At 39.6% G+C, this 20,247-nt stretch overlaps 1 protein-coding gene across 2 annotated transcripts in view; it reads right to left on the reverse strand.

Moving 5' to 3' along the window:
• PSMF1 (proteasome inhibitor subunit 1) overlaps positions 1-20,247 on the reverse strand; it is a 48,706-nt gene that overhangs the window by 20,376 nt on the left and 8,083 nt on the right. For both annotated transcript variants that reach the window (XM_033185962.1, XM_033185963.1), the window contains 3 exons: positions 17,373-17,525; positions 15,518-15,600; positions 7,989-8,174 (listed from right to left, as the gene is read on the reverse strand). In XM_033185962.1, coding sequence (XP_033041853.1) covers positions 7,989-8,174; positions 15,518-15,600; positions 17,373-17,525 — 422 coding nt within the window. The remainder of the gene's footprint in view (positions 1-7,988; positions 8,175-15,517; positions 15,601-17,372; positions 17,526-20,247) is intronic.

Consider the following 20,247-nt stretch of genomic DNA (forward strand, 5'->3'; position numbering starts at 1 on the left):
GCCATGCCTAGCCTTCATTTTTCAATTTTCTAATTAGATAGTTTCTTAAGCGGTTGATTTTTGAGAGTTCTTTATCTAGATATGAATCCTTTGTTAAACATACGGTTTTCTAGCATTTCCTCCCAAACTGTAGGTTATGCTTCTATCCTCTTAACAGGGTCTTTCACAGAGTAAAAGTTCTAAATTTCGATGAAGTCCAATTTAGCATCTTTTTAAAACATTGTGCATTTAGTGCTGTATCTAAGAACTCTTCACTAAGCCCTAGATACTGAAGATTTCCTCTTGTGTTTTCTTCTAGGAGTGTTGTAGCATTGTATGTTACATTTAAATCAATGACCCAATTTGAGGTCATTTTTATAATATAAGGTTTGGGTCAAGGCTCATATTTTTGCTTTTGATTATCCAATTGCTCCAGCACCATCTGTTGAAAAGACGTTCCTTCCTCCATTGACTTGTTTTTGTACCCTTGTCAGAAGTTGGCTGGTCTTATTTCTGTGCTCACTATTCTGTTCTACTTATCTATATGTCTGTCCCTCTGCCAATTCCACCATCTTGATTACTTTAGCTATATAATTAGCCTTAATATTGGGTAGAATGACTTCTTCTACTTTATTCTTTTAAAAAATTGTTATAGCTTTCTAGAGTCTTTGACTTTCCACATAAATATTAGAATTATCTGTTATATCTTGCCATAACTACAGAAATTCTTGTTGGGATTTTGATAGGAATTGCATTAAAATAGTATATCAATTTGTGGAGTATCTGACATTTTTACTACGCTGAATATGTTATGTCTCCCCATTTATTTAGATCTTCTTTGATTTCTTTCACTAGCATTTTGTAGTTTTCAGTATAAAAGTCTTATACAAGTTTTGTTAGAATTATATCTGAGTATTTTAGCTTTTTTTTTTTTTGGGAGGGGGGGACGGAGTCTTGCTCTGTCGTCCAGGCTGGAGTGCAGTGGTGCAATCCTGGCTCACTGCAACCTCTGCCTCCTGGCTTCAAGCGATTCTCCCACCTCAGCCTCCCAAGTAGCTGGGATTACAGGCGTGTACCACCATGCCTGGCTAATTTTTCTATTTTTAGTAGAGATAGGGTTTCACTATGTTGGTTGGCCAGGCTGGTCTCAAACTCCTGACCTCAGGTAAAATCCACCCTCTTCAGGCTCCCAGAGTGCTGGGATTACAGGCATGAGTCATCATGCCCAGCCTACCTGAGTAGTTTTTGAACAACTACAAACAGTACGGTATTGTAAATTTCATTCCATCTGTTTATTGCTAGTATATAAAAATACAATTAATTTTTCTATGTTAATCTGGTATCCGGCAACCTTGTTAAACTCATTTTTATTATTATTTTAGGTAGATTCCCTGGGATTTTCTATGTAGATCATTATGTCATCTGCATATATAAACTAGTTTATTTCTTCCTACCTTATCTGTATGATAATTCTTTTTCTTGTTTTAATGTGCAGGCAAAACTTCTAGTATTATGCTGAATAAGAGTGGTCAGAGTGGTTATCCTTGCCTTGTTCCTTAGGGGGAAGGCATTCAGTAGCTAATTTTAAATAAATCACTTTTGCTGGTATGATGATGAATCCTTAAAATATTGTTTAGGTACTAACAAACCACTCTCTAGCTGAAGGAAAAATATTTAAAAACAAAAAACAAAAAAAAGCCCCAGTCATGGGCAGTTATTATCGATTCTCTTGGACTATGGTTTGATCTCAAGGAAATCATTTCTATCATTATATATTCGTGTTTCCAATTAAGCCAACTCTAGGACTTTTGTAAAATACCCTTTTTTTACAGCTTTATTGAGATACATTTCACTTAAAAAATTCAACCAGCTAACATGTATAATGCATGGTTTTTAGATGTTCACAGAATGTGCAAATATTCTAATTTTTTGGAACATTTTCTTCACCCCAAAAAGAACCTTGTACCCATTAGCAGTCTCTCCTCATTCCTGCTTTCCCATCCTCCACCTCCACCCCGGCAACCACTAATCTGCTTTCTATCTCTTGCCTATTCTGGACATTTCACATTAAATAAATCATATAATATATAGTCTTTTATGACTGTCTTCTTTCACTTAACATGATGTTTTCAAGGTTCATCTATGTTATAACATGTATAAGTAATTCATTTTTATTGCTATTAATATATTCAGTTGTAAGCATGTATCATATTTGCTGTTCATCAACTAATAGACATTTAGGTTGTTCCTACTTTTTGGCTATTGCAAATAATGCTATTTGTTGGTTTGGATTTCCATTTCCCTAATGACCAATGTTGTTGCACATCTTTTCACGTGCTCATGGACTATCTGTACATCCTCCTTGGAGAAATATCTATTCAAATCCTTTGAACATTTTAAAATTGGGTTTTCTTTTGTATTGTTCAGTTGTAAGAGCTCTTTATACATTCTGGATACAAGTTTCTTGTCAGATATCTGATTTGCAAATATTCTCTCCCATTCTGTGGATTATCTTTTCACTTTCTTGATACTATTGTTTTATGTACAAAATATTTTAATTTTGACAAAGTTCAATTTGTCTATTTTTTCCTCACTGCTTGTGCTTTTGACCTCCCAGGTCTTGTGTCTAAGAAACCAGTCTAACCGAAGGTCAGCGAATAAGACTACCCAAGGTAGACTTATTACTAGGTCTAGAAGTTTTATAGTTCAAGCTCTTACACTCAGGTGTGCGATTCATTTTGAGTTACTTGAGGAAGCGACCCAACTTCATTCTTTTCCATGTGGATATCCAATTGTCCCAGCACCATTTGAAAAGACTATGGTTTCTCTACTAAACTCTCTTGGCACCCTTGCTGAAATCGATTCCCTATGAACGTATGGGTTAATTTCTAGACTCTCAATTCTATTTCCTTGCTCTATATATTTATTCTCATGCCAGTGCCATACTGTCCTGATGACTGAAGCTTTGTAATAAGTTTTGAAATTGGGATCTGGACATCTTCCAAATTTGTTTTTCTTTGAGATTGTTTTAGCCATTCTGGTTCCCTTGCACTTCTACCTGAATTTTAGGATCAGCTTGCCAATTTCTGGGGGGAAAAACCCAAAATTTGCTGGGATTTTCATTGGGATCGCACTGAATACATAGATCAAGTTGGGGAGTATGGCTAATATTAACTCTTCCTAGTCGTTAGCACAGAATGTCGTTCCTTTATTTAAATCTTTAATTTCTTTCAATAATGTTTTATAGTTTTCACTGTACAAATCTTATATAATTCTTTCCCAAATCTTTCACAGTGCACAAATCTTTTACAATTCTTCTTTTGTTAAATTTATTTTTAAGTATTATATTCTTTGTGGGGTTGTTATAAATAGGATAATTTCATTAATTTTTAGATTGTTCATTGCTAACGTATAGAAATACAATTGATTTTATCGATTTTTTTTTTTTTTTTTTTTTTTTTTTTTTGAGATGGAGTCTCGCTCTGTCGCCCAGGCTGGAGTGCAGTGGTGCAATCTCAACTCACTGCAAGCTCTGCCTCCTGGGTTCACATCATTCTCCTGCCTCAGCCACCCGAGTAGCTGGGACTACAGGCACCTGCCACCACGCCCAGCTAATTTTTTGTATTTTTAGTAGAGACGGTGTTTCACCGTGTTAGTCAGGATATCAATTTTATATCCTGCCAAGTTGCTGAATTTGCTTAGTTCTGTTTTTTTAGAGGATTCCTTAGGATTTTCCGTATACAAGATATCATGTCATTGACAAATAGAGGTATTTTTACTTCCTATTTTCTAATCTGAATACCCCTTATTTCTTTTTCTTGAGTGATTGCCCTGGCTAGAATATCAAGTACAATGTTATATAAAAGTGGCAAAAACAAAAGCAAACATGCTTGCCTTGTTCCGGATCTTAAGAGGAAAACACTCCATCTTTCTCCATTAAGGAGACTGTCAGCTGTGAGCTGTTTTTTGTAGATGCTCTTTATTGGCTTGAGAAACCTCCCTTCTATTGTTGTTTTTGTTGTTGTTGTTTTTGTGTGCATGTTTTTTGAAATAGTCTCGCTCTCTTGTCCAGGCTGGAGTGCAGTGGCGTGATCTCAGCTCACTGCAACCTCCACCTCCCAGGTTCACGCGATTCTCCTGCCTCAGCCTATCGAGTAGCTGGGATTACAGGCATGCGCAACCATGTCCAGATTATTTTTACATTTTTAGTAGAGACAGAGTTTCACCATGTTGGCCAGGCTAATCTTGAACTCCCGACCTCAAATGATCCACCCACCTTGGCCTCCCAAAGTGCTGGGATTACAGGGGTGAGTCACCATGCCTGGCCCCTTCTATTGCGAATGCGTTTTTTTTGTTTTGTTTTGTTTTTTGTTTTTTTTTGAGACAGGGTCTCACTTTGTTGCCCAGGCTGGAGTGCAGTGGTGTGATGACAGACTGCAGCCTTGACCTCCCAGGTTGAAGTGATCCTCTCACCTCAGCCCCCTAAGTAGCTGGAACTACAGGCTAATTTTTAAATTTTTTGTAGAGACAGGGTCTCACTGTATTTCCCAGGCTAGCTGAATGCTTCTGTCATGAAAGGGTATCAGACTTTGTTAAATGCTATTACTCTATCGAGATGAACACGTAGTTTTTATCCTTTGTTGTATTTTTTTTTCTTCTTTTTTGAGATGCAGTCTTGCTCTGTCACCCAGGCTGGAGTGCAGTGGCACCATCTCAGCTCACTGCAACCTCTGCCTCCTGGGTTCAAGAGATTCCTGTGCCTCAGCCTCCTGAGTAGCTGGGATTATAGGTGCCCACCATCACACCCAGCTAATTTCTGTATTTTTAGTAGAGAAGGGGTTTCACCACGTTGGCCAGGCTGCTCTTGAACTCCTGATCTCAGGTGATCCACCTGCCTCAGCCTCCCAAAGTGTTGGGATTACAGGCATGAGCCACCGGGCACCTGGCCTCCTTTGTTCTATCGATATGGTGTATTGCACTGATTTATTTTCAGATGTTAAATCAATCATTCCTGGAATCAATTTCACTTGGTCAGGGTATATAATCCTTTGTATACGTTGCTGGATTTGGTTTGTTAGTACTTTGTTAAGGGTTTTTATATCTGTATTGATAAAGGATACTGGTTTGTAGTTTTCTTGTAATGTCTTTGGTATTGGTATCAGGACAATTCTAGCCTCACAGAAGAAGCTGGGAAGTATTCCCTCCTCTTCTATTTTTGGAAGACTTTGTGAAGAACTAGTATTAATAAAAAATCCTTACTAAGGAAATTTTTTAACATACCAAAAAATAGTAAGAACAGTATCATGAGTTCCTGTGTGTATTCCCACCTAACTTCAATAATTATCAATAGTCCACCATTCTTATTTTACTTATACTTCCCCTCCCCCACATCTTACTCTTTTGGGGGGCTGAAGTTATTTTAATGCAAATCCCACACACATCATTTCACCTTTAAATACTTCAACGTATATCTCTAACAGATAAAGACTTCTTTTTTTTTAACATAAGCAGAATTATTTCACCTAACAAAATTGGCAGTAATTCATAATGTTATCTAACACCTGGTCCATGCTAAAATTTCCCCAAATGTTTAAAAAATAATTTTTTGAATTGGTTTGAATCAAGATCTAAACAAGGATAGTTGGCATGACTCTTTCCATAATGGCCTCTTTCTCCCTTTTCTCCCCATGCGATTAATTTATTTGGTGTAAAAACAAGGTCAATTTATCCTATACAATTTTTCTGTATTCCAATTTTGGATGTTGTATCCTTGTGTGTCTGTTTAACTCATTCTTCTGTCCTTCATATTTTGAAACTGGGAGTTAGATCTAGATTGAGGTTGCTGTGAACTTACTATTGCATAATATTAGAAAACAGTATCTGGCTATCCCACTTTTAGCGTTAAGATTAATCAATGGGTTCAGACGCTACTCACCAGATCCACCTACTATAAAGTCCCCTATCAACCTTTACTTCATGGTTTTATCAACCATTGACAATTTGTGACTAGGTACATTATTTCAGCAGAAGTTGCAACATAGTGATTTTCTCACTCTCTCAGTTCTTCCAAGGCTAGGATTTTTACTTTCACAATTCTATACTCTAGGTCTATGATTCCTAAATAGGGAAGCATAACCTACCGGTGCCATAGTGCAAGCCCTGGGGTCATTTTTGCTTGTCACAGTAGTTGGAGGGCCTTCTTGGCATTTACAAGCAGAGACTAGAGATGCTGGATATTCTACAATTGATAGTAGAGATTCACGAAATGCAGAATGACCTACATCCCACACAATTTTCAAATGTCTTGTTTAGATATTCATGGAGGTGTAAGCCTAAATAAATTATCTGAATGTAAGGCCATTTTATGTATGAACACAAAGTATTTTTTTTCTGCTACTTTAAAACAAGCACATTTTCCCAGGAATGTAACTATGGCATAATTGAAGAAACAATATTCAATCACTATTTTGTTTGCAATTCTCCTAACAGCTGTTTACCATTTCAAAAAAGTCATGTTAGTAACAGCAACAGAGTTTTGTGGTATTTGAGTTGTTGACATAATACATCTGTATACAACAGCTTTTGTCACTATGTTGAATTCAAGATAATATCACATACACGTGTAAACATCTATGCTCTCCAGTGTATTCATGCACCTACATATGGAATATATATCATGATCTTATTAATTACTCTTTTTCTAATTTATGTTATAGTTAGGACTTTATACTGATTTCCTCTGAAATGTGCATGAGGTAAGTTAGAATACCTATGAATTCCATTTCAATATAGTAAGAGCTATTTCACAGAATATTTGTTTTGAAATGGGCATTGGGTCTAATAAAGCTGAGAATTACTATTTACTTCAAGTCTAAAATGTTTTCCCAACCTGACTTCTGACCAGGGCTTATTCTTAAATCTTTCCACCATGGAAAGGTGGTTAGATCACATCTGTTTACATCACAGGCAGAGCACTGTGCAGGGAGTAAGGACACCTAGACCCCAGCCCTGGCTCTACCTCTTTATTGGTGGCTGGTGAACTCAGGCAGGTCATCTTATCTCTATTCCCTTTGGTAAAATAAGATATATCAGACAAGTCATTTTCAATCTTTTCAGCCACTTTTTCTTATTCTCCATTGTCTTCACAGGACTCAATATTTTTGGTAAAGACTTTGCCAGAGAGATATGCCAATCATTACTTGTAATAATTTAACTGATTTCCCATTTTTAGCTAACTAAAGGCATATAATTATGCACCAGAATAAAATAACAATGGTAGTCTATATTTATTAAGTGCTTATTTATGTCCCTCACAGTGAACTCTGTCCCTTATCCCCACCAACAGCATGGTATCACAGTGTGGGCTCCACATTGAGAAGTGGTATCTCAGCTAGAGACTAGGGTCTCCTGGTCCTTGTCTCCTCCCTCTGAGCAGAAGTCTCCAGTCCTAATGCTGCCATCCTAATCTGCAAAAACCTTGGAATGTGACTCACTCGCACCCCATGCTATTTTGGAAAACTTCTGAAGTTGATAGCGAGAGGTTGGGGGACTACAGTGAAATGAAATGAAATGGGCAAGACATTGGGACTGCATCTCCTCTGGGTTAGTACCTCTGCATCTTTGCATTTTCTCAAACAGACTGGCCCAGGGCCCTGTCTAGACAAAGAGCTCTGGGATGAATTAGCTGTGAATTACCTGGGCAGCAACCCTGGACTACTGCACATAAGCCCCAGAGGCACTGATCCTTGGATAGACTCAGGGGCTCTGTGTGGCCTCTAGAAAGAAGTCAGGCAGGCTTAAGATGTTGGGTAATTAGGGTGACTAGTAGCAGTTCAAGAACTCACTGCTCCACTTACGTCTCCACTTTCTAATTCCATGCACCCCAAGACATTGATCATTTTGTTGAAAACACACACGGGCCAGAGATGGGGTCAAGTGGCAGGATGGGGAGAGCTGGCTGGAATCCCTCTGCAGAAGCATGGGCTTCCCGCTGGACGCTCTGTACTCACCAGGGAGGCTGCCGGCTGGTGTGTGGGTGGTGTGGAGGAATCCGGAGTGGGTCCACCTCTCTAGCGGTAGCAGGGGGGAACTCCCGGTGGGGACTGCTTACACTAGCCTTCTCCCACTGCTCATGGATAGGTGTGATGATTCCAGACACAATACGAGACCGAAGCTCCTCACTGTTCTTGTAGGTCCTGCAGGAAGCAGACGAAGAGTCAACTGCTTGCAGTTGGCTAGGAACCCTGGAAGCGGTATTCTGGCTGCAACGATGGCACCGGCGGCCCTGATAGCTCCTGGCGTTGCGCTTGGCCTGTTTATAAGTGGGGGAGCAGGCCGCCTGGTGGACCTGGGTGAGGGGGGCAACAGCCCCACGCTGTCTCTGAGATTTGGGCCTAAGCTTCTTAGGCATCTGGGTTGCCCCTCCTCGTTACCACCCCATTAGAAAGAGGTGAGGGTGTAGGGGCACAGAGCCTGGACTGGCTACTCCTCTGTTCTCACCCACCTCACCCCTCCCTCAGCTTCATTGTGTGTTCATCACGTGTCATGGGAAGGGTCATGGAAGGCAAAGGCTCCACGGGGAGGATGAGTCAGGTTCCTGGTCCAGGCAGGCAGAGCTCTGGGGGCTCAAGGTGCAGTTCTGTCACTAACTCAAGAGTCCTCAGAAGGCTGCCCCTAACACCTATCCCATCCTGCCTGGGCCTCTTTTTCTTTGCCTGTGAGAGACAAGTGATGTAAACCACAGCTGAGGTGTGGAGGCAGGCTGAGGTAACAGAATGGGTAGGACTCCAGGCTTCCTAAAACACTGGTATTTTAAAATGAACCACATCCTGCCCATAAGGCAAAGCTCACAAATGTAAAATAACTGAAACCATACAAAGTATGTTCTCCAACCATATGGAAGCACAACAGAAATCAAAACAAAAAGTTAACTCTCTAAATATATGCAAATTAAGCAACATACTTCTAGAAAATCCTTGGATCAAAGTCCCAAAAAAGAAATATATAGCACTGAATTAAAATGAAAATAAAAACATATGAAAATATGCAGGATATAACTAAAGGATTGCTGAGAAGAAACCTCATAGCACTAAATGCTTACATCAAAAAAGAGGAAGGAACTCAAATCAATAACCAAAATTCTGACCTAAAGAACCTAGAAAAAGAAGAGCAAATTAACCCAAAGCAAGCAGAAGTAATAAAGGTAAGAACATAAGTCAATAAAAAAGAGAAACAAGAGAAAATGAAACAAAAAGTCAATTCTTCAAAAAAAAAAAATGAATACAATTGACCAACTTCTAGCAAGACTGACAAATATAAAGAGAGGACACAAGTCACCAGTAACAAGAATGAAACAGAAGATATTACAATAGATCTGTAGCCACTGAAAGGATAATAAGAGAACACTAAGAACAACTTAATCCAACAATTCAGAATAGACCAATTCTTAAAAACCATAAACTACAACTCAGCCAAAATGAAACAGATAATCTGAATAGTTTCATTAAAGAAACTGAATTACACTTAACATTCTAAAAAAACAAAAAAACAAAAAATAAAAATCTCCAGCCTCAGATTGTTTCAGGGAGAATTCTACCAAACATTTAAGGAAGAATTAATATAAATTTTACCATCACTTCTAGAAAATATACGAGGAGGGAATACTTTCCAACCCCTTTCATGGGACCAGTATTACTCTGGTATCAAACCCCAGGCAAAGACCATACAAAAAATAAATAAATAAATACAGACTATTATATCCTATGAACTTACACACATAAAAAATCCTCAACAAAATATGAGCAAATTGAATTTAAAAATGTATAAAAAGAATTATATACCATGACTAAGTATGACTTGTTCTAGGCATACAAGACTGGTTAGTAGGCACAAATCAATCAATGTAATCTACCATATCAATAAGCTATGGAAGAAAAATCATATGATCATATCAATTGATACAGAAAAAAGCTTTTGACAAAATCCAACATGATAAATCCATTCAAGATTAAAAACTCTCAACAAACTAAGAATAAAGGGGAACTTCTTTAATCTGATAAAGAACATTTACAAAAAACCTACCCATAACAATAGACTTTACTGTGAAAGACTGAATACTTTGCCCCTAAGATTGGGAACAAGGAAAGAATGTTCTTTCTTGTCACTCTTATTTAACGTAATATTGGACATCCTGACCACTGCAATAAGACAAGAAAGAGAAAAGGCATTCACATTAGCAAGTAAGTAATAAAATTGTCCCTATTTGCAAATGACATGATAGTCTACCCTGAAATTCCCAAGGAATCTACAAAAAAAAAAAAAAAAAATCCTAGAATACCTTGAATTCAGCAAGGTGACGGGATACAAGTTCAACATAGGAAAATCAACTACATTTCTATATACTAACAATGAACATCTGAAAACCAAAACAAAGGACAGAATGCCATTTATAATCATATCCCTTTCTGCTTTAAATGAATAACAAAGTATGTACAGGATATATATGTTGAAAATTACAAATGATACTGATGGAAATCAAATAAAACCTAAACATTAACATGGAGAGATAAGATACACCATGTTCATAGCAAGAATGTCAATTCTCCTCAAACTAATCTATAGGTTTAATGCAACTTTTATCAAAATCCTAGCAAGGTTTTTCATAGATATAGACAAGCTTACTCTAAAGTTTACATGAAAAGGCACAGAGGCCAGATGTGGTGGTTCACGTCTGCAATCCTAGCACTTTGTGAGGCTAAGATGGGCAGATCACAAGGTCAGGAGATCGAGACCATCCTGGCTAACACAGTGAAACCTGGTCTGTACTAAAAATACAAAAAGTTAGCCAGTCGTGGTGGCATGCGTCTGTAGTCCCAGCTACTCAGGAGGTTGAGGCAGGAGAATCGTTTGAACCCAGGAGGCAGAGGTTGTAGTGAGCCAAGATCACGCCATTGCACTCCAGCCTGGTAGACAGAGCGAGACTCTGTCTCAAAAAAAGAAAAAAAAAAAAAAGAAAGAAAGGAAAAGGACAAGGCACAGAACCTAGAATAGCTAAAACTATCTCGACGAAGAAAAAGTGGGAGGAATTATTCCACTCAATATTAAGGCCTACAATAATCAATAATCAATACTGGTAGAGTAATACTGACAGAGGAAGAGACATAGAGATCAATGGAAAAGAACAGAGGATCCAGAGATAGATCCACAGATGTACAGACAACTGATTTTTGACAAAGTTTCAAAAGCAATTCAATGAAGGAATAACAAATGATGTTGGAGCCACTGGACATGCATGGGTAAAAAGATGAGCTGCTTGCCTGCCCAAGCTGGGTGCGGGGGTAAATTCAAATCCTCTTTCCTTTTAATCAGATCAGAGGGAGGCCTCTGATATCCCTAGGCATGTGTAAAATTCAGGCCTGATTAAAAAACCACCAGGTCCTGAAGGAGAGGTTCTCACATAATTTCTAAGCCTTGGCAGAACAACTGCAACAGCCTATCATCTCATCTGACACAGAAAGGGTACAGCAGAATGGAACACAAGAGGTTTATATTTCTTAGCAAATCACAGTTTGCTCACTGAGGAGCAAAAATTCCTAGAAGAGTCAAGTCATTCCACAATGACCTAACAAAGAGGGCTACATGGAGGAAGCTATGGTTGAAAGGCAAAGGAGGGAGAGAGGGCCTCTGATCAGGAGGCAGAGCCATACCTCAGCTTTCACCGCCCATTTCCACAGAGATGATTCCTGGTGATCAGATTTTTTCCCCTTTGTGTATTTTACTAAAAGCTGGACTAAGCACTAAGCACTCTATGTGCTGACATCTCATTCCATTCTCAGAAAAACCCTGAGGTAGTACTATTGTGTCCCTCATTTCACAGTAATCAAAAAACAAAACAAAACACAACACACATCCTCTCCCTCACACAAAAACCCCTCAAACAAATGTACTTAAAAAAGAGACAAGATCACAATTCTCTCTCAGTATTATTGAGCAGACGGAATGCTCTAATGAGCATGAATGGCCAATATAATGCCTAGGTTCTTCCACAGGTTTTGTCAATTTCTCTCCCAATGGAACTCCAGAGTGAAGAAGTCAAGAGACCATTCTCCAAATGTCCCTCCCTCACCCACTAAGAGGGTTCAGTGTCAGGGTGTGTGCAACACCCAGAGGAGCAGCATTCTGCTGGTCAGGCCTGGCTCATTTCCCCCTTTCCCCTCTTTGTCTACAGTACGCAAAAGTGACCCAAGCCCTGCCCTCAAGGAGATCACAGGCAAGGGAAGACCAACTCTAAGAAGGCAAATGTAAAATATCTACTGATTGATTAAATGCTTAAAAAATGATGTTTTGAACCAGGGCAACACAGCAAAGATGTCATCTCTACAAAAAATAAAAAACTGGCTGGGCATGGTGGCACATGCCTGTAGACCCAATTATTTGGGAGGCTCAGGTGGGAGGGTCACTTGAGCCCAGCAGGTTGAGGCTGCAATGAGTTGATTGTGCCCCTGTACTCCAGCCTGCCTGGGCAACAGAGGGAAACATGTCTCCAAAAAAAACTGGAAAATGTTTTGAAGCTTTAAGCCTGGGAGCCAGAGGAAGCTTCTCTGAGGAACTGACATTTAAATTGGTAACCAAAAGATAAACAGGAGTTGGCTACATGAGATCAGGGAGAGCACTTTATGCAGAAGGAAGCAGTCTGAAGAGGGCAGAAGAATGACACTGTGGCTGAAGCACAGGGATGTGGGGAAGGCCGTACAAGGTGAGATTGAAGGGGTGAATGCTAGGCTTTAAGGCCTCATCAAGGATTGTGTGCTTTATCCTAAGAGCAATGAGCATTCCCTGAAGCCTTTTAATGGTGGTAAAATATGCATAAAATTTACCATCTTAACCATTTTTAAGTGTTCAGTAGTGTTAAGTACATTAACACTGTTGTGCAATCACCTACCATCCACCTCCAGATCTCTTTTCATTTTGCAAAACAAACTCTGTACCCATTAATCCCTAACTCCCCTCCCCATTCCCCTCTTGCCCCAGTGTCTGGCAACCACGATCTACTTTGTCTGTATAAATTTGACTAATCTAGGTACCTTTTATAGAATCATACAGAATTTGTCCTTTTGTGAATGGCTTATTTCATTTAGCATAATGTCTTCAAGGTTTGTCCATGTTGTAGCATGGGCCAAAATTTCCTTCCTTTTTAAAGCTGCATAATATTCTACTGTATTTACATACTACCTTTTGTTTATCCATTCATCTGTCAATCGACAGCCAGGTTGCTTTCACCTTTTGGCTACTGTGAATAACGCTTCTATGAACATGTGTGCACAAATATCTTTTCAAGACCTACTTTCAATTCTTTTGGGTATATGCCCAGAAGCGGACATGCAGGATTATACAGTAATTTTTTGAAGAACTGTCATATTGTTTTCCATAGTGGCTGCACCATTTTACATTCCCAAGAGTGCACAAGGGTTCCAATTTCTCCATATCCTTGACAACGCTTGTTTATTTTCTGGTTATTTTGATAGTACTCATCCTAATGGGTGTGAAGTGGCATCACTGAAGGGTTTTAAGCCAGAGTTGTAACCATGATCTGATCTATGTCTGAAAAAGACTGGTCCGACTGCTATGAGGGAAATACACTGGAGGGTGGCATGCAGGAGGGGAATACGTAAAAGACCTCCTCACACAGAAGCTATTTATAGTGATGCCAAGCTTACTCTAAAACCCTGAGGATGGCTGGGCGTGGTGGCTCACAGCCGTAATCCCAACACTTTGGGAGGATCACCTGAGCGGGTGGAACACTTGAGGTCAGGAGTTTGAGACCAGCCTGGCCAACAGCAAAACTCCATCTCTATTAAAAACGCAAAAATTAGCTAGGTGTGGTGGTGCACACCTGTAATCCCAGTTACTCGGGAAGCTGAGGCAGCAGAATTGCTTGAATTGTCACACTGTGCTCCAGCCTAGGTGACAGTGCTAGACTCCATCTCAAAAAAATAAAATAAAATAAAAAATAAAACCCTGCCGTGGTCAATGAAGATGGGGGAAAATTCCCTATAATGGAATAAAGCAGACATAAATCAGCTTAACTATCTATAAAACAGATAACTTCATTATACTGATTTAAAAAACAAGCACTAATCTAAGTACCTTTGGAAGACACTACTCTGCCTACATCTTTTGTGGGACATAGTTAAAAGACAAAAAGAGGGCCAGGCACGGTGGCTCAAGCCTGTAATCTCAGCACTTTGGGAGGCCGAGACGGGTGGATCACGAGGTCAGGAGATCGAGACCATCCTGGCTAACACGGTGAAACCCCGTCTCTACTAAAAACACAAATAACTAGCCGGGCGAGGTGGCGGGCGCCTGTAGTCCCAGCTACTTCGGAGGCTGAGGCAGGAGAATGGCGTAAAACCCAGGAGGCGGAGCTTGCAGTGAGCTGAGATCCGGCCACTGCACTCCAGCCCGGGCGACAGAGCAAGACTCCATCTCAAAAAAAAAAAAAAAAGACAAAAAGAACCGGAAATAAATCATTTGGAACTTTACTTAGTAGGTTTGTTCTTGGTAGGCACTGATGTAGTTCAGAAAATATTTGTGTGTATTCTAGGATCAAGTAAATAAGTAAATATGTTGATGCTGTTGGGAATCAGGGTTCTCACCACAGCAGAAGGGACATATAAGTACGGAATAAGAGAAAAAGAATCCTGTAGTGTTATATTAAAAACAGAGGTAGCAATTTAAACTCATAAGGAAAAATTTTCCTAGCTCTATCTGCTGAAAAGGCCTAGAATGTACTACTGTATGATACCAACTATATGACACTCTAGAAAAGGCAAAATTATGGAGACAGTAAAAAGATCAGTGGTTGCCAGGAGTTAGTGAGAAGGGAGTGAAGAATAGGAGGAGCACAGATTTTTAGGGTAGTCAAACTACTCTGTGTGATACTATAATGGTAGACACACATTCTCATCTATTTGTCAAAACCCACAGACTGCACAACAGCAGGCTTGAGCCCTAATAATGATGTGTCAATGTAGACTCATCAGTTGTAAGGAGTGTATCACTATGTATGGGATATTGACATGGGGAAGCTATAAGCTACGGGTGTATGGGACCAGGAGGTAATATGGGAATGCTCTGCACTTTCTGCTCAATTTCGCTTGTACCTAAAACGACCCTAAAGAAAATAATTTTTTTTTTTTTTTTTTTTTTTAAGTTGGAGATTGGGGTTGGGGACCCAATGAGGCACACATTCTCCCAGGAGTCTGCTCTGGCTGAATGAGTTGGCCTGGCTCCACCTCTACTCTGCAGCCACCACAGCACTTGTGGACTCTTGATTGCATCATCTTGTCTCATGTGGCATTTCCTATGTGAGTCTCCTCTTCAAATACATAAAAAACAGAAAAGAAAATTAGGAAGTTGTACCCAGAAATAAAAGGTTCTTCCATTCACCTTCCTTAATTTTCTGGACACATCTACCCTATTCCTTATATCTTGCCATTGGTTCTCTCTTTCCCAGGGAAGAGACATCATTTAGAAGTACCTGTGGAAGTCACCCAGGTGTTCTGCATCGATATAATCATCCAAGTTCAGGGTCAAGTCTGCCACTTGCTGTGAGCCATATTCCTAGATGAGTGAAAATAGAAAGTGAGAGACTGGGATATTTCTAGGCTAAGAGTGGGAGGGTGGAAGGAGAGTCACAGAGTCTTCAACCTAAAGAAATATTCACATATGTCCACAAAGACATATATAAGGACTGTTTATATAAAATACCTTCCTAAGGCTTGGAGACTTCTCTGATTTAGGAATATTGCCTTTCCAAGGCAGAGGCTAAAACACCTACTTCCCAGGCTCTTTCGCAAAAGGTCTCAGGCATGGTAATTGAGGTGTCGAACTGATGCATCAACTTTGAGTTGGAAGTGAGAAACATGAAGAGGCAGACCCAGCAAGGGGCAGATATCTTGCTAATGAGGGTAGGAGCAGAGGCCAGGGGGTCATATCAGCAGCTTAACAGAAGGGTGCACCAGGGCAGACAGAATCAGCCAGTACCTAATACTGGGCAGTGTTGGTGGCAGCAGCGGTTTCTGGGGCATGATTTGGGACACTGCTTCTGGAAACCTAGCCTTAAACCTGTTTCAATGAGCTATCCTGGTTCTTTTTGTTTTGTTTTGTTTGTTTTGAGACAGAGGCTTACTCTATCACCCAGGCTGGAGTTCAGTGGTGCAATCTTGGCTCACAGCAAACTCTGTCTCTTGGGTTCAAGGGATTCTTCTACCTCAGCCTCCCAAGTAGCTGGGATTACAGGTACCCACCACCATGCCTGGCTAATTTTTAAAAATATTTTTAGTAGAGACAAGGTTTCACCACATTGACCAAGCTAGTCTCAAACTCCTGACTTCAAGTGATCCACCTGCCTTAGCCTCCCAAAGTGTTGGGATTACGGTGTGAGCCACTGCGCCTGGGTGAATCCTGGTTCTTTTAATAAACCCTTTTTGATTAAACTAACCCAAGAGGTTTTTGTTGTTTGAAACCAAGAACCCTATCTGACACAAGATCTAAATGTTCATCAAAAGGGAAAGGAATAAAGAAATTACGGTGCTATGAGAAACTACGTAATAGTTAAAACAAATAAGGTACATCTATATGTATTTCCATGTCAAGACCTCCAAAACATCAAGTGAAAAAAACGCAAAGTGCAGTATAATACATATAGCAGGATAGTTCCACATGGTCACACACAAACCACTAAGACAAAAGTTAACAAAAAGAAAGTCACTGTCCTTGTGGCACATACAGTCCCATGGCAGAATAAAAGCAAAGCACAAATAAGTACACAATTACAAGCTGCAATGAGTGTCAAGCAGGAAAATAAAATGATGGCGTAAAGAGACATAATTTAGATTTTTTTGGCAGTAGGAGTGGTAGGAGTGGGTAGTCAGAACTGAACTTTTTGAGGAAGTCAAACATGAAAGAGAATTGTCCAGGCTGAAGGAATGGTGGAGGGCTGTAAGTGGGGCAGATGGGGGAGGGGAAGAGCCTTCTAGCATAGGAAATATAAAGTGTAAGGCAGCAAAGAATTCAATTTATTTAAGGAACTGAAGTAGCCCACTGGAGTTACCTAAGTTTTTTCCTTCTATCTTGTCACTGAATAGATTTACCTTATTTAACCATTTCCCTGTTGACAGAAAGCCCCTCCTTAATTCCAGGTGGTGAATACCTTTGTGTACAAAGGTTTTTTATACTTAGGGTTCTCACCTTAAGATAAATTTCCAGAAGTGGGATCACTGGGTAAGGGCTACAAGAACACTGGAGCTCTGGATCCAGACTGTTAAATGGGTTTCAAAACAGCCATTCCTATCCTCATCTCATCAGCAGACTCACGTGTCTCAGAGACTCACCAACACATTGAGGATCATGCTGCTCTCCACGGTGATGGCTTTCACAAGGAGCTTTCTGGACCCATCCTTATACTCATACCGGAGGACATACAGGTCCTTATTGTTGTTCCACCCAGCTGGCAGCAGTTCTGACTTCTTATCATTGGGACCCGGCTGGGAAGACACCACAGTTGAGAGGAGAAAGATCATGACCTCAAAACACAGAATTATAAAGAACCTCACAAGATAAGCTAATCTTACCCGCCTCACTTCACAGATGAAGATGTGGAGGTCAAGAGAAATGACTTGCTCAAGATCCTACAGCGAGAGAGAGGTCTAGGGCCCAGGTCTCTGCGCTTCTGTTCTACTGCGCTCTCCCTCATATTGAGCTACCTGTCTGACGAAGCATTGGAACCTGTCAAAAACCTGAAGTGTTGGTTTAATAATCATCTGTTCCCCATCCCTCTGCTAAGAATTAAGCCAGTCACCTTGAGGAACACTGAGAAGTTCTAAGTAGTGTTTTTCAAAGTTTGGACCTTAGGCTAACTACAATAGGATTACCAAGGTGTTAACTAAAAACACAGATCCTAATACACCCTAACTGACTGCAGTGATGTACAAAAATTATAATTTCATAGTACACAAAATGTAGCATATGTACAAATAACAAAGAATTATAAAATGTCTCTACCACCAGCTTAAGAAATAGAACATCAGCAATACTGCTAAAGCCTTGGGTAGCATACCCCAATAAATGTCCCTCCTTCCCCTTCAAGGGTAATCACCACTCTTAAACAATTTCTTTACTTTTCCCTAGAGTTATATTACTCTATATTGCAACCATAAAAATATATTGTCTCAAATGTTTTTGAATTTTAAATAAACGGCATCACTTCTGTCATTTGCCTTTTTTATTCAATATTGTTTTTGGAAAGGCATCCATGTCAATGCATTTAACTACAGCTGATTCACATTCACAGCTACAAAGCATTCTGTATGACTATGCTGCAATTTATACATCTACTTGTTGATGGTGATTTGGAGTATTTCCCAGCTTATTTGTTTTGCTATTACGAACAATGCTGCTATGAACATTCTTGTACACATCTGGTACACATGTGGATAAATTTCTATAGAATATGCATGGAGGAAAAGCTTTTAATTTATAAGATAAAGTCAAGTTGTTTTCTAAAGAGTTACTGATTTATACTCCCACTAGCAATGTATGAAAGCTCCTGTTGCTCCGTGTAGTTGGCAACATTGCTATTGTTGCTTGCCAATCTAGTAGGGGTAAAATGCTTGCCATTTTCATGCTTGTCAGCCTGGTGGGTGTAAAATACATCTTTTATTGTGAGTTGTGATGTCTTCCTTTTTTCTTTTTAAAAAATCCTAAGACTTTCTATACTAAAGTTTGAGAAACAGTTCTCAAATTATTTCTACAGGAAAAATAATACAGTGATTTCCAGGTGGGGAAGATTTCTTAAACAAGATTCATAAAAGAAAAAAAAAGCTGCCTTTGACATTGTAATTGAAAGCCTCTGTTCAACAGAGACACTACTAAGTTAATAAGCAGCCACAGGCTAGGAAGAGACATTTGCTATGGCTGCAAAGGAAAGAAATTAATAACCTCTACATAAAGGGAATGCCTGGAAAATGAACAATAACAACTGGGAACTCCAAAAAGTGGCAAAAGATACGAACAAGAAAAAAAGCAGTTAATAGTATCTAAAGAGTTATTCAATTTTACTAGCAATCAGAGAAGCAGAACTGAAATAATGAGACACTAAGTTATACGATTCGGACTGTTATTACCCAGTTTTCTATTTTTTGCCAGATGTCTGTGTAGGTGTGGGGAGAATGGGAACCTCTAGTCCCTGCTGATGGGCATTTAAACTCGTACAGCCCCTTTGGGAAGCAATCTGGCAGTTTTTAGTGCAATTAGGTAAGCCAATATCCTATGATTTAAAATCCCTACTCCCAGAAGAAACCCTGTGCACAGGGTCCATAACAAAGGATCTTCATTATAGCCTTGGCTAAGGTAGCCAAAGTGGAGATAAAATGCAAAATATGCTTACAGTGGAATACTATTCAGCAGTCAGAAGGAACAAACCAGATCTAATGATAGTATTATACGTAAAATAAAAAATATGATTTAAAGAAAAGTTCCCCCCAAAATGAGGTTTACACTCCAGTATCTTTATGTAAAAATTTTAAAAAGCACAAAAAAAGTTAGAATCTTTTTTCATGGATGTATGTTTATATTGCTCACCATGGGTCAGGTGGACTGGGAAGATCTGCAGTCATGAGAATACAGCGGGAGGGAGTGGGAGATGAAGAAAATGGAAAAGACAAAGGTCCAGCAAAGCAAAACTTCACACACCAAGGACAAGGGGAGACCACACATTGAGAACAGCTGGCCTGTCCCCTTTGGTCACCCCTGGTGCTCAGAAATCCTTTGGGAAAAGAGAATCCAAATAAAATTCAGGATGTCACAGCTGGCATGGTTTAAAACCTGGCTGGATGAGGATGAAATTCACAGGCCTGAAGCACAGAAATGAGAGTGAGGAAAAACAAAAATGAAACTAATCAAACTATTCTTCTGAGAAAGAGAAACTATCCCCTCACCCCAAACTGGGTTAACTTTCCCAAATATGTTTAGTGTTTAGTGTTATGGATTTGTTTACTTTGGAAGCCAGAAATTTGATGACATCCTCATCTTTGCTCTGTCAAAGGCCTTTAAATTTATATTATATCCTCCATGTACAGCATTCAAACCACCACAGTTCTCTCTTGGAATATAAACAATTTGGTCTGCTCACCACCCCACCACCTTTGGCTTCCAGAGTTACAGAAAATCCCTGAGTCAGGTGAAACTGCTGTCTCTAACTGCAGTGCA

This window comes from Trachypithecus francoisi, unplaced genomic scaffold (genome assembly GCF_009764315.1).
Source record: "Trachypithecus francoisi isolate TF-2019V2 unplaced genomic scaffold, Tfra_2.0 Lachesis_group21, whole genome shotgun sequence".
Classification (NCBI taxonomy): domain Eukaryota; kingdom Metazoa; phylum Chordata; class Mammalia; order Primates; family Cercopithecidae; genus Trachypithecus; species Trachypithecus francoisi.